The sequence below is a fragment of the Mastigoproctus giganteus genome, chromosome 8 (assembly GCF_048544385.1).
Source record: "Mastigoproctus giganteus isolate SK-2022 chromosome 8, ASM4854438v1, whole genome shotgun sequence".
NCBI lineage: Eukaryota > Metazoa > Arthropoda > Arachnida > Uropygi > Thelyphonidae > Mastigoproctus > Mastigoproctus giganteus.
The window spans coordinates 86,001,588-86,013,964 of record NC_143582.1 but is presented as its reverse complement, the minus strand read 5'-3'; the positions used below and the strand labels follow the sequence as shown (position 1 = coordinate 86,013,964).

The window sequence follows — 12,377 nt, the reverse complement described above, 5'->3', positions numbered from 1 at the left end:
CTGTGTGTCATCCAATTTGCAGATGATACAAAGTTAGCAGGGTGGCTGATGACAGTAATCAGGGTATATTACTGCAAGACCTAAAAAAAATTAGGTAGATGGGTTAAGACATGGTAATTGCAGTTTAACATTGACAAATATAAGGACTGCACATGGGTAGCAGTAATCCGAAATTAACATTCCAGCTGTGTGGTACTAAACTCTGTTAGGGTAACTAAGAGTAAGAACAAGGAAAGTGAAAAAGATCTGAGGGTAATTAAATAAATAAATTTTCTGTTTATACTCCGGGACGACCAAACGGTCAGAGGAGTTCACAAGATAGACAGAATGGAAGAAACAGCACTGTATTCAGCAGTCATGGGCTTGAACCCCTGTCACTCAAGGCACGTGTACTTATGCACTCTTGTGCATGACCACTCGGCTACTTCGGCCTTTTAAATGTGTAATTTAAAAGTAATTGTGTAGTTTTTTAGTAAAATGTGTAGTTTTTTTTAATTGTGTAATTAGTATGAAGTTCTCTAAGTAGTTCAGGCAGGTTTCCAGAACAGCTCATGGGGTCAATGATATACAGGTAGCAGGAATAAGGAGGTGATTATCACATTGTATTAAGCAATGGTTGGGCCATATCTTGAGTCCTCATTTTAGGAAGGATGATCTGCTGGAACGGGTGCAGAGAATGAAAATGAGATTGGTGATGGGGGGGTGCTCTTACCAAGAAAATCTTCAGTTCTGCAAATTATGGCACCTGTGAGGTGATCTGCTTGAGGTATTTAAGACTTTGAATGGATTGAGTAAGCTCAGTGCTGATGGAATTCTTCTTGGAATGGTGGTTGCAGAATAATTGTGTGGAAGTTTGCCTTTATCCAGTGGGTAGTTAATTGTTGGAACAGGCTTCTATCTGGTGTTGTAAAAGTGAGTAGTTGGAATAAATCCAAGGAAGGACTAGACAAACTATTATAGAGGCAGAACAGTTGAAATGGCAAGTGCTCCCCACTTTGGCTGATGTTGTATACGCTTGCTTTTTTGCATTGTTTGTCACTATTAATATTGAGTGAGTGGAGCAATGTGATTCAACCATTTTCTTCTAGTGTTAACATATGCATAGAATTCCTTGCTACTTTTGCCTCTGTATCCTTTAACAATTTATAATCATTACATGTTTTTTTATTATTATTATTTTTTATTTGCTACTAAGCTCATTACTTCATCTAACATTCATTTTAGTCTAAACCTTGAACAATATCTTTTAATTAGTATAAAATACTTTGTGCCCTCTAAGATTACCTCCTTAAACTCTTTCCATTTGGCATTAACATTTCTTAATGTCAGTTGGACTCATGAAGATTTTAAACAAAAAAAAAAAAAAAAAAAAAAAATGTAGTGTATTACAATGACCTATGTGAAAACACAATCCCTTCCATTTACCCTTGACTATAATATCTATGTGTGTCATTAAATCACATAAGAGGCTTGAATCAGTAATACCTGTATTATTTCTGATTCTAAGGTCTGAGAAACTTTGAATATGGTCTCCTCATTTTTCCTGAAATTTTTTTTTTAATTATTATTTATTTTTATTTTTTCCTTTTCAAACAGTAAATGTCTACTATGCTTTTATTGAATTTGATTTTATTTGTTTTAATATTGAACATTATTTACTTTTGTTGTGTAATACTCTGTTTTGAATCCTAATATGTAAATATTAATTATAGGGGGGAAAAAACACATGGCAGCAAATGTGTGGGTATCCTTACTCTACTGCTCAGTTTTTTTTGGTGGGGGGAGAGGTAATAAAAATGGCAAGAAATAGTTTTAAACAGGAAACAAGAGAAGGAAACTGATATTTTGTGGAAGTCCATAGCAGTTGATGTTTTCGATGTACATTGTGCCCTAAAGAATTTGTTTCACTCAAAAACTTTCAATTAAAAAATAATCATCATTCAGTAATAGTCCTATAAATAATTCCATAGGAGTACAATTATATTAGAAACATTTTATTAAGTACATAAACTATAAATATGTAGTAGTGCAAAAAGAAATCTCATAATGTAGTTGTACTATATAGTAACTTAAAATAGTGTAGTAAGTACTGCAGCCAAAGAATCTGGGTATAGTTTATAATATACTCATATAGTATGAACATATGGTTTATACTATACTTGTCATGTTATGTTATATTATACTTATCTCATAGTCTTATGCAGTATTCTTAAATTTAGAATTGTGCCTCAGACTAGAGTAGTGAAGAAAAAGGCTAAAAACAGCAGGAATGCTTTGACTCTGGAAAGAACTGCTGATAGTAGTTCTTATGATTCAGGGTTTTGTAATGTCTTCTGCTTGTTGTCTCTGCAAAAAATTTCTATTAGCTAGACATGAAACAGCCAAAAGGGCTGCCTTTGTTAGCATTTTTTGTAAAGAGCATGAGGAGGTTCAACATAAATTCAGAATTCTGATGGGCTTATATATGAGGACTTGAAGAACAGGATTGATGCCCTGGAAGGAGTAAAAAACAGGGACCCATCAAACAGTCACCTGCTCAGCCCAATCTTTGAGTTCATGCCTAAGTAACAAACAATAGAGAGACATTTTCTATTGCAGAAATCTCTGTTCCCACGTGTAGCAGCACTCATCAGCGACTATCATCAGAGAATCGGGAAATATATTGTGTAAAAAGAATAGGTGGAATAGAACAGCTATGTCTGCCAGAGACTAAGGTTGATGATGTTGTAGAGCAGTGCCATCATCTTTTATGTGCACAAAAGCTGATATTGTTATATATGTTGGTACTACTCTTAATATTATTACTATGAGGAATTGCCTCTTGATTTTTAAGGAGTCCTCATGTGCTGTATTGTAATAACTAGATCTTATGTATAGCTTAGCTTAATGTTCAGCACTCACCTCAATGAGGTGAGTGCTGAACATTAAGCTAAGCTATACATAAGATCTATGAGGAATTGCATAACAAGGACAGTGCAGTGCTAAGAAAAAGTCTCAAGTTAGTAATAAATTGAAAGTGTCTGCACTTCTGCCCTGACATGAAAATAGGAGGGACTTCATGATGAGAGCCTTGTCAATCAATTCAGTCTAGAGAGGCTGAAATAAAGCCTTGATGCTATCCCCCCCCACCAAACTAAGGCATCCCTCACTGGTCTGGGTCATATGCATTGCTCTACTCCTAGACATAGCATAATCTTAGTTGAAAAAAAAATATTGAATTATTCCTACAGCACCAAATTGAATACTGAACTACAAACATATGTTATGTGATATGTTAGTACAGTAATAATTCTTGTCTGCTATAGCAGTATATGTATTATGTAATATTTATGAAACTAGAATATTAATTATATTCCCCTAGAATCTCCCAATAGAAAATATTCAAGAATTGTATTTATCCACCAGATCTGTTTACAAACTTCCCATTACAGTAATAGAAAGTGATTCTTGCACTGCTTCTATTGCAATGAGCAGCAGCCTAGAGAGCAAGCTGCTAGGGACTTCAAGAGCTGCTGGGAGTCATTATGGAACAAGTAAATACCTGGACTGTGTTAGGGTAACTAAGAATAAGAACAAGTGCATTTCAAAATGTAAGAGCGATGAAACCCAATTCTTCCTACTTTAAGTAATATTTTTTAAATATAAGGTAGTTTATCATACCTTTTTTGTAGGAAATTTCTTCACCCGACACTCACATCAAATTGATCCGGTTAATATATAATATAAAAGATCTAAGTTTGTAACACGATAATATCCATATTAAAAGATTGCTAATTTTTACTGTTTTTATAAAACTAAATTTGTCTTCAATTCCCAATGTCTACTTACTGCTACCAAGGAAGAGCAAAGTGCAGCCGATGTACATCAATCTACCCCAAACTAAACCCATCAGCAATGATAGACTAGAAACAGAAGATAATTGCAAACTATATTAAAATATTTTAGACTAGACCTCTTTATACATGACCAGGTTATTCCGGTTATGAACCATGCTCACAAGAAGCAAAGTGACAAATTTAACAATATCCACTTTCTTATAATTTAAATTAGTGCACCATGACAAGATTATTTTTGTTAACCAATGTGAATCGCGCTATTCACACATGCGCGTAAAGGTCCGCAAGTCCGAAATGGTGTATGGTCTCCGCACATTTATAGAATTAGTTTAATTTCATTTGAAGTGTTTTGGCTATTAAGAGTTTTATTTGTTCATTCAGTGTATTAATTACTTTAGCCTCATTAAAAAGAAAAACATGGTTCTCCTAGATAGCGTGAAAGGAAAGTTCAGATGCACCTGTCCTTTTCGCCCTCACAGATGCCTGGTGTTGTTGTAAATGCATTGAAAGATAATTTTGGATAGAACCGATGTAAAAGGAGTTGGATTTTACACAAGCAACATTATGCACTATTGGTTCGCCCCATGTTAGAGACTGAGGTTGGTTTCCTCACCTCAATATTGTCTGGAGTTTACTTATCGGCTGCGCAACTATTTTGAATTCAGTATTTTTGAAAATATTAATAAACTGTTTATACCATTGTTGTAAAGTTCTAAAGTTCCTTATCTAAGACAATGATATGAACATTTTATTTTCAAAAATACAGAATTCAAAATAGTTATATCAATCCTTCTCAGTCTTGTCTTATATCTCGTAAAAAGGATTATTCTGATCCTATGCTTATCTTTGGTGACACTGGTTTTTAGGCAAAATATCTCTTTTGGGAATTACCCTGACTTCTAATATCTCTTGGCACAAGCACATTACAAATATTGCTTCCTCTGCATCTAAAAAACTTGGTTTTCTTTTTCGCTCTTGGCATTACTTTTCTTCCAAACAGCTGTTCACTCCGTACAAATCGCATATCTGCCCCACCATGGAATATTGTTCCCACATCTGGGGCGGTGCCCCCAAAACCTCTCTCAGGCTTATAGATTCCATTCAGAAGAGGGCAGTTAGGTTAATTAATGACTCCTCTCTAACAGTCTCTCCACTCGCTGTCTCAGACTTACTGTTTCTGCTGCATGCCTTTTTTACAGATATTTCCATGGGCACTGTTCTTCTGAATTGGCTTCTATAATTCCCGTTCTCTCTTTCAAAACAATCCGAACCCGTGCCGCCACCAGCCAACATATCATTTACTGTCCAACTTCAAACTCACAGAACCAACTGTTCATTTTCCTTGTTTATTCATTCAACTGCCATTTCCGGAACAACCTTCCTTCATGCGTATTTCCTGAAAATTACAGTCTACAGAAGTTCAAGTCTCATGTCAACAAATATCTTCTTTCGTCTTCTCAACCTCCAACCCAATCACGGTACTAAGTACTATAAGTTCTAATTCCTCTAGTGTTGGGGGTTTTCATAAAAAAAATAAATATTGTTAAATTTTTCACTTTGCTTCTTGTGAGCACAGTTCATAAACGAAATAACCTGTCATGTATAAAGAAGTCCAGTCTAAAATATTTTAATATAGTTTGACAATTGTCTTCTGTTTCTGGTCTATCGTTGCTGATGGGTTTAGTTTGGAGTAGATTAACGTACATCCACTTTGCTCTTCCTTGGTAGGACATTGGAAATTGAAGACAAGATTACTTTTATAAAAACCATATAAATTAATCATCTTTTAATATGGATATTATTGTGTTACAAACTTTGATCTTTTATATTATATATTAACCAGATCGATTTGATGCGAGTGTCGGGTGAAGAAATTTCCTACAAAAAGGTATGATAAACTATCTTATATTTGAACAAGTGCATGTATACTTGCATGTACACTAATGCTAGAAGTATAGTAAATAAAATTGATGAATTTCAATTGCTGATCAAGACATCAAAGGCAGATATTGTTGGGATATCAGAGACATGGTGTCACACAGATATAAGCAGTGCAGAATTGGAATTTGGGAAGTACAATGTGCACAAAAAGGATAGACAGTACAGGAAGGGAGGAGGGGTTATGCTGTTAGTTAAGAGATGCATAAAATCTAAGGAAGTGCATCCAGTTGACACGGGTGGACAGTGCAATGTAGAGTCTCTTTTGTGTGATATAAACACTGGGAAAGGGAAAATGACAGTAGGAGTATGTTAAGGGCCTAATGACTCTGATTAGTATAATGAACACTTGTGCAGAGAAATGGGCCAGTAATTGTGATAGGGGATTTTATCTTTCCAGATGTTGACTGGAATTTGTGGGTTGGTCACTCCCATGCTAGCAAGACTTTTGTGGATTTATTGGAGGATTGTTTTCTACAGCAACATGTTCGAGGGGCAACCAGCGGGAGTAATACCCTTGATCTGATTATCAGCAGTGATTATTCATGCATTAAGAATTTGCAGATAAAGGAACCACTAGGTGATAGTAATCACAGTGTACTGATGTGGGATTTACTTAAAGATGTAACTAGCATCAAGGGTAAAGGGAAGTGTTTTTGTTTTCGTAAAGGTAACTACATTGGTCTCAGACATTTTTTAAATTCAATACATAGGGATCAACTGATGATGTTACTAATGGTGAATTCTAAATGGGAAGCCTTCAGTGACATAGAGGCTATTAGGCTTTTCATACTAACCAAAACAAAAACTACTGTTCAAGGTTCAGCCCTAAATGGATGTCGGATGAATTAATGAGTCTCGTGGCAGAGATGAAAAATGCATGGGATGCGTGTAAATTATCAGACAACATAGAAGCTAGTCTGCAATGACATCACAAAGGAAGTTAGGCAGGCGAAGGCATATTACGAGAAATCTTTGGCAAAGGACGCAAAGAAAAACAGCAAAGAGTTCTTTACTTATGTAAACTCTAGAAGGAAGGGGATGAATCAGAATTGGTCCACTTAACATAGATGGTCCTGACTATTGATGATTCTGCTCAAGTAGTTGATAAAATGAATGAGTATTTTGCATCTACATTCACACATGAGGAGTTATTCAAAGAGGGGAACGCTAGAAGTTTATCAAACTCTAACAGGGAGCTAAGTGATTTTGTAATAACTGAGAGCAAAGTGGAGGAGAAATTGTTGAAGTTAAAAAAAAAAAAAAAAAAAGGCAGTGGAATCTGTCCAGTTATAATGAAGGAGGCAGAAGGGAAGTAAGCAAACCCTTAGCCATAATTATTAGATCATTCTTAGAGTCGGGGGAGGTCCCCATTGTCTGGAGGTGAGCAAATTTATCCCCAATTCGCAGAGGGAATTCAAAGGCTGACACAAATTAGCATTAGTAGAGGCATTTGATGCAAGAAAGCAAGCTTATGCAGCATCAGCCGGGAAAAAAAAAACCACTTCCTTCACCCCTCTGTTCGTTCGAAATACCTGTCCAGCTGAGCCTTAAACTTATTTAGGCTATCAACTTCCACAACAAGAGATGGAAGTCTGTTCCACCAACCACCCGCTGGCTAAAGGCAAATTTCCGCACGTCTATCCTACATCTGTCTTTCCTCAATTTGAATTTATGCCCTCTCAGGTGATTATTCTGAGCAAGAGGAAGAATCCCATCAGCATTGAGCATGCTCAAACCATTCAAGGCTTTATACACCTCTATCAGGTCACCTCGCTGGTGCCTAGTCTCCAGACACTGTAATTTGCAAAACTTAAGCCTTTCTTCGTAAGAGCACCCCTTTGTTCCATTCACTAATCTTGTTGCCCTTCTCTGTACTCGTTCCAGCAGCTCTACATCCTTCTTGAAATGAGGCCTCCAGACCGGTATACAGTACTCTAGGTGTGGCCTGACCATTGCCTTATACAAGGGAATAATCACCTCCTTATCCCTGGCACCTCCGTAGCCAGGTGGGAAGGAGCAGCAGTGCATAGCACACGCTTCTTGATTAGACCGGGGTTCGAGCCCGTCACCACCAAATACGGAGGATGCGGAAAGGTCAGGGAATGACCACCGCATATCTCGGAGCAATATGGCCTTAGTTGCTAATGCTCCTAAAAACTAAAATAACAACAACCTCCTTATCCCTGCTGGAAAAATTCCTATATATCATTGACAATACGTCATGAGCTACTCTTGCAGCCCGTCTGCACTGCTCAGAGAAAATCATATCTGCCTGCACAATTACCCCCGAGGTCCCTTTCATTCTCTACCACTGTTAGTGTAGTACCACAGAGTTGATACGTTGCTCTGGGGTTGCTGTTTCCATTATGTAGTACTTTACATTTGTCAATGTTAAACTTCATTTGCCACCTCTCAGCCCATCTGCTCAACCTTTCCAGATCCTGTTGCAGCAGCATAGTGTCAGTAGTGTCCTTGACAACCCTGCCAACCTTCGTATCGTCTTCGTATCAAATAATTATAGACCTGTTAGTTTAACTTCTGTTCTGGGAAAAATAATTGAGTCACTGGTTAAAGAGGTAATTACAAGATCACCTAGACAAGACAGCAGTAATAGCTCAGACACAGCATGAGTTTGTTAAGGCGAAGTCTTGTCTGACCAATTTGATTGGATACTACGATGTAGTCACAAAGGAACTGAATGCAAAAAAATAAATTTGATATCATATACTTGGATTTCAGGAAAGCTTTTGATACTGTTGCACATGGAAGACTGCTGTACAAATTGGAGTGGTATGGCATTAAGGGTAAGTTATTGCAATGGATAAAGGGATGGATGAGTGGGAGACGGCAGAGAGTGGTAATAAATGGAAACTGCTCTACGTGGAATAATGTTATTAGCGGATTCCTCCAGGGTTTGGTGCTGGGCCCATTGTTGTTTTGTGTATTTATCAATGATATTGATGAAGGTATATCAGGCTTAATGTCCTAGTTTGCAGATGATACAAAGGTTGGCAGGGTTGTTAATGACACTAAAGTCAGTATGCTACTGCAACATCTGGTAAAGTTAGGTAGATGAGCTGAGAAGTGGCAACTGAAGTTTAACATTGACAAATGCAAAGCATTGTATATGGGTCGCATTAACCCAAAAGAAACACACCAACTGTGTGAAACTGTACTCAGGGATGTGGAGAATGAAAAAGACCTGGGGGTAATTGTGCAGTCAGATACGAAGTTCTCTGAGTACAGACAGGCTGCCAGAGCAGGTCATGGAGTTTTGTCAATGATATATAGGAATTTTGCTTGCAGAGACATGGAGTTGATTATCCCATTGTATAAGGCAGTGGTCAAACCAAACCGTGAGTACTGCATACAGCTCTGGAAGCCTCATTTTAGGAATAATGTAGAGTTGCTAGAAGGAGTACAGAGAATTGCAACAAGATTGATGAGAGGAACAAAGGGTTGTGCTTAAGTTCTGCAAGTTGCAGCATCTGGAGACTAGGCACTTGCGAGGTAATCTGATTGAGGTGTACAAGACCTTGAATGGTTTGAACAGGCTGAATGCTGATGGTATACTTTCGCTTGGTCAGATTAAGAATCTGAGGAGGCATAGAATCAAATTGAGGAAAGGCGGTTGTAGAATAAATGTGCAGAAGTTTGCCTTTATCCAGCAGGTAGTTGATTGCTGAAACAGACTTCCATCTGTTGTTGTGGAAGTTTATAGCTTAAATAAATTTAAGGCTGAACTAGACAAACATTTGGAGTAACCGGATGAGTGAAATGGAAAGGTATTTTTATTTTTTATTATTTTTGGCTGATGCTGTTATTATAAGCTTGCTTTCTTGCATCGCATGCCCGAACTAATGCTAATTTTTCAATGGCATCAGCTAATTTTGCTTTCAAATTTCTGAATGTTTAGATAAACACAAAAATAAACAGATCCCTACAAAAAATTATTCTTTACTATAGATTGCAATGTTTAATAAAGCAAAAAACCTCCAAATTATCACAAAAAATACCCTAAATTTAGCAAAACTAATGAACAAACTGTTCTGCCACAGAATAGACTTTCATTTGCAGCAGCCTAGTTTGCAGTGTTTGACTGACATGTGAGTTTTAAAATTTAAATAATTAGTTGGGAGGATCCCTGAGATTGGGAAGAGATTAATTAAGACTTCTAAGACATATCAGTGTTATGTTTAGAAGTTGTAACAAGAGTTTCAAAATGCTTTATTCCTTTGTTTAGTTCAACTTGTGTAGTACTAAAAATTCCTTAAAATTTTTTACATAACTTGTATGGGTGATACTTTTTTAAATACTCTGTAAGTGTGAATGACCCAATATTGAGATGTGAAAGTAATCAAGTGATACTTGGGCTTCATAATTCAAAGTAAAATTAAATTCTTTTTTTGCAGTTACTAAATTGCAAGATATATATTAATCATCATAGTTATAAATAATGTTAATTTGTATAGGTATTTTTTATTCCTTAGGAAATTGTAAGCATGGTATTGCTAAGTGAAACACTATATTCCAGTAATTTTTAAAGTAATACGAGTTATATGTTTGTACCAACAATTTTATTTCATCATTTTTAATGATTTTGCAAGTGAATCGTTATAATTCCTTCAATCTTTCATCAGTTAAGCACTCATTTTTTTGGAATCTTCAGTCATTCTCATCGTTGCCATTTTTCCAATCCCTATACTCACCTCTCACAATCATCACAAATGCACTGACATCTACAAGGCCAACGAGAAATTAATTTGTGTTTTTTGCCCTGATTTTTAGCTATTCCTGTTTCAGTGACTCGACCATGACGATGGGCTGGCAACAAACAGCGCCTGCTGGGCCCCCTCCTCATGGCCCTCCACCCCAAGGAACTCCACAGCAGCTGTCCGTAGTTACTACCGTCTGGGGAGTCACCACCACCACTCAGAGTGGTCCTCTTGCTCACAGTTCCTTTGGAGGAAATACCCACACCACCATGGCACAAATGCCCTATTCTCAGACCCAGCAAGCTTATCCAGCTGCTTCAGGAAGTGTTCCTCCCAAGACGTATCCCCCACAGGGGATGACAACAAGGCAACCAGCACCAGGTTATAATGGGTGAGAGAAGTTTGACTTATTCACTAAATGTATAAGTATTTGACATGGATACTTCTTCTCTTCAGCAGTTAAAAAGATGATTGCAATTTCTGCTAAATTGGAATCTTCATTTATAACTCCAGTGAAAATATGCATTGAGGATCTGAAGTCAACCTGTTACAAAACATTAAGCAAACTAGCCGGTTTGGCATTTAAACAAGTTAAACTATATAAATTAGCGCTATCCGGCATTCATTTATTCCTGTCCACATTCCAAGGACATCACTATTTAAATATTTAATATAAAAACAAAGCCTCAAACTATCATCTTTATGAGCACTGTTTGGACATTTATTAAAATGAAATCTGATTAATTTTGAGAAAACATGGATATAACTGTCAGATAAGAGTTCAAATCAGGAACTTTGCTGCATAGGAAGTTGCGGTAGTATTGACAGGGAATGCTGGAATCTACTGTATCCAGTTGCTAGCTCTCTCTTAAGGGTGGCAAAATAAATACAGTATTGTTGGGACACTTTTCATGGGAAGGGGACATGCAGTAAAATGAATACTGTGTTATTTGGATCTTTTCATGTTGTGGAAGAGTCCCAGTAATACTGTATTGAAACAGCCCTATAGGAAGCAGATTTTATTAAATCTCTCTCTCTCTCTCTCTCTCTCTCTCACACACACACACACACACACACACACACACACACACACACACACACACACACACACACACACACACACACACACACACATAATGATAATTTTACAGGCAGCAGTCATATTTTTGTTTATATGTGCTATGAAGTATTTTTTGGGATCTTCATTTATATATGTTGTTGTTTCATATCTCTCCAAAGTTGACATTACATTAGAAGGAATTTATTAATATTGTACTCACTGCATTTCTCCAGGAATTCATGTTTTTGGAAATGTGGACAGGACTGTGAATGTTTTCTATAAGAACTATCCATAACTAATTCATAAGTGTTGAAAGAAAACATTTCTGACCTTTTTCTATTCATCTTATTTGGAATATTTAATGCACATTTAAAATCTATTCATATTGTTTTAACAGAGCACAGACTTTTCATAACTGAATAGATGCCCACAGTTATAAGCATTAAATCGTCATATGAAATTCTCAGTATAAATAAATTCTGTTAAAATCAGAAGAGACCAAGAGGTCATGGATTTGCTCCTGAAGCAGTAGCACTAAAACTCATGTGCAAAGGTAGCTGGGTATGTGGGGCTGAAATAAATAGAAACAGGAGATGGAACTAAAGTAGTGATTGTGAGATAGTTGATTTTGAGGAATAAATTAATAGAGAATATGATTATATTTCTGTTTAAGGGAAGAAAAGATAAATATAATACCTTGAGGATGAAAGAAAGAGAGGGCATAAGGGCAGTACTTGCTAATGGATTTTCAAGGAACAGAGAAGTTTAATAATTTCCTCTAATGGAAGTGCAATATAAATAAGGTTCTTGTTGAATTCTCAGCAT

At 36.6% G+C, this 12,377-nt stretch overlaps 1 protein-coding gene across 1 annotated transcript in view; it reads left to right on the top strand.

Moving 5' to 3' along the window:
• The window catches only part of LOC150081696 (zinc finger MIZ domain-containing protein 1-like), an 811,610-nt gene that overhangs the window by 520,267 nt on the left and 278,966 nt on the right, over positions 1–12,377 (top strand). Inside the window, exon 7 of the mRNA XM_090378811.1 lies at positions 10,566–10,883. Within this exon, the coding sequence (XP_090234937.1) occupies positions 10,566–10,883 (318 nt within the window). The remainder of the gene's footprint in view (positions 1–10,565; positions 10,884–12,377) is intronic.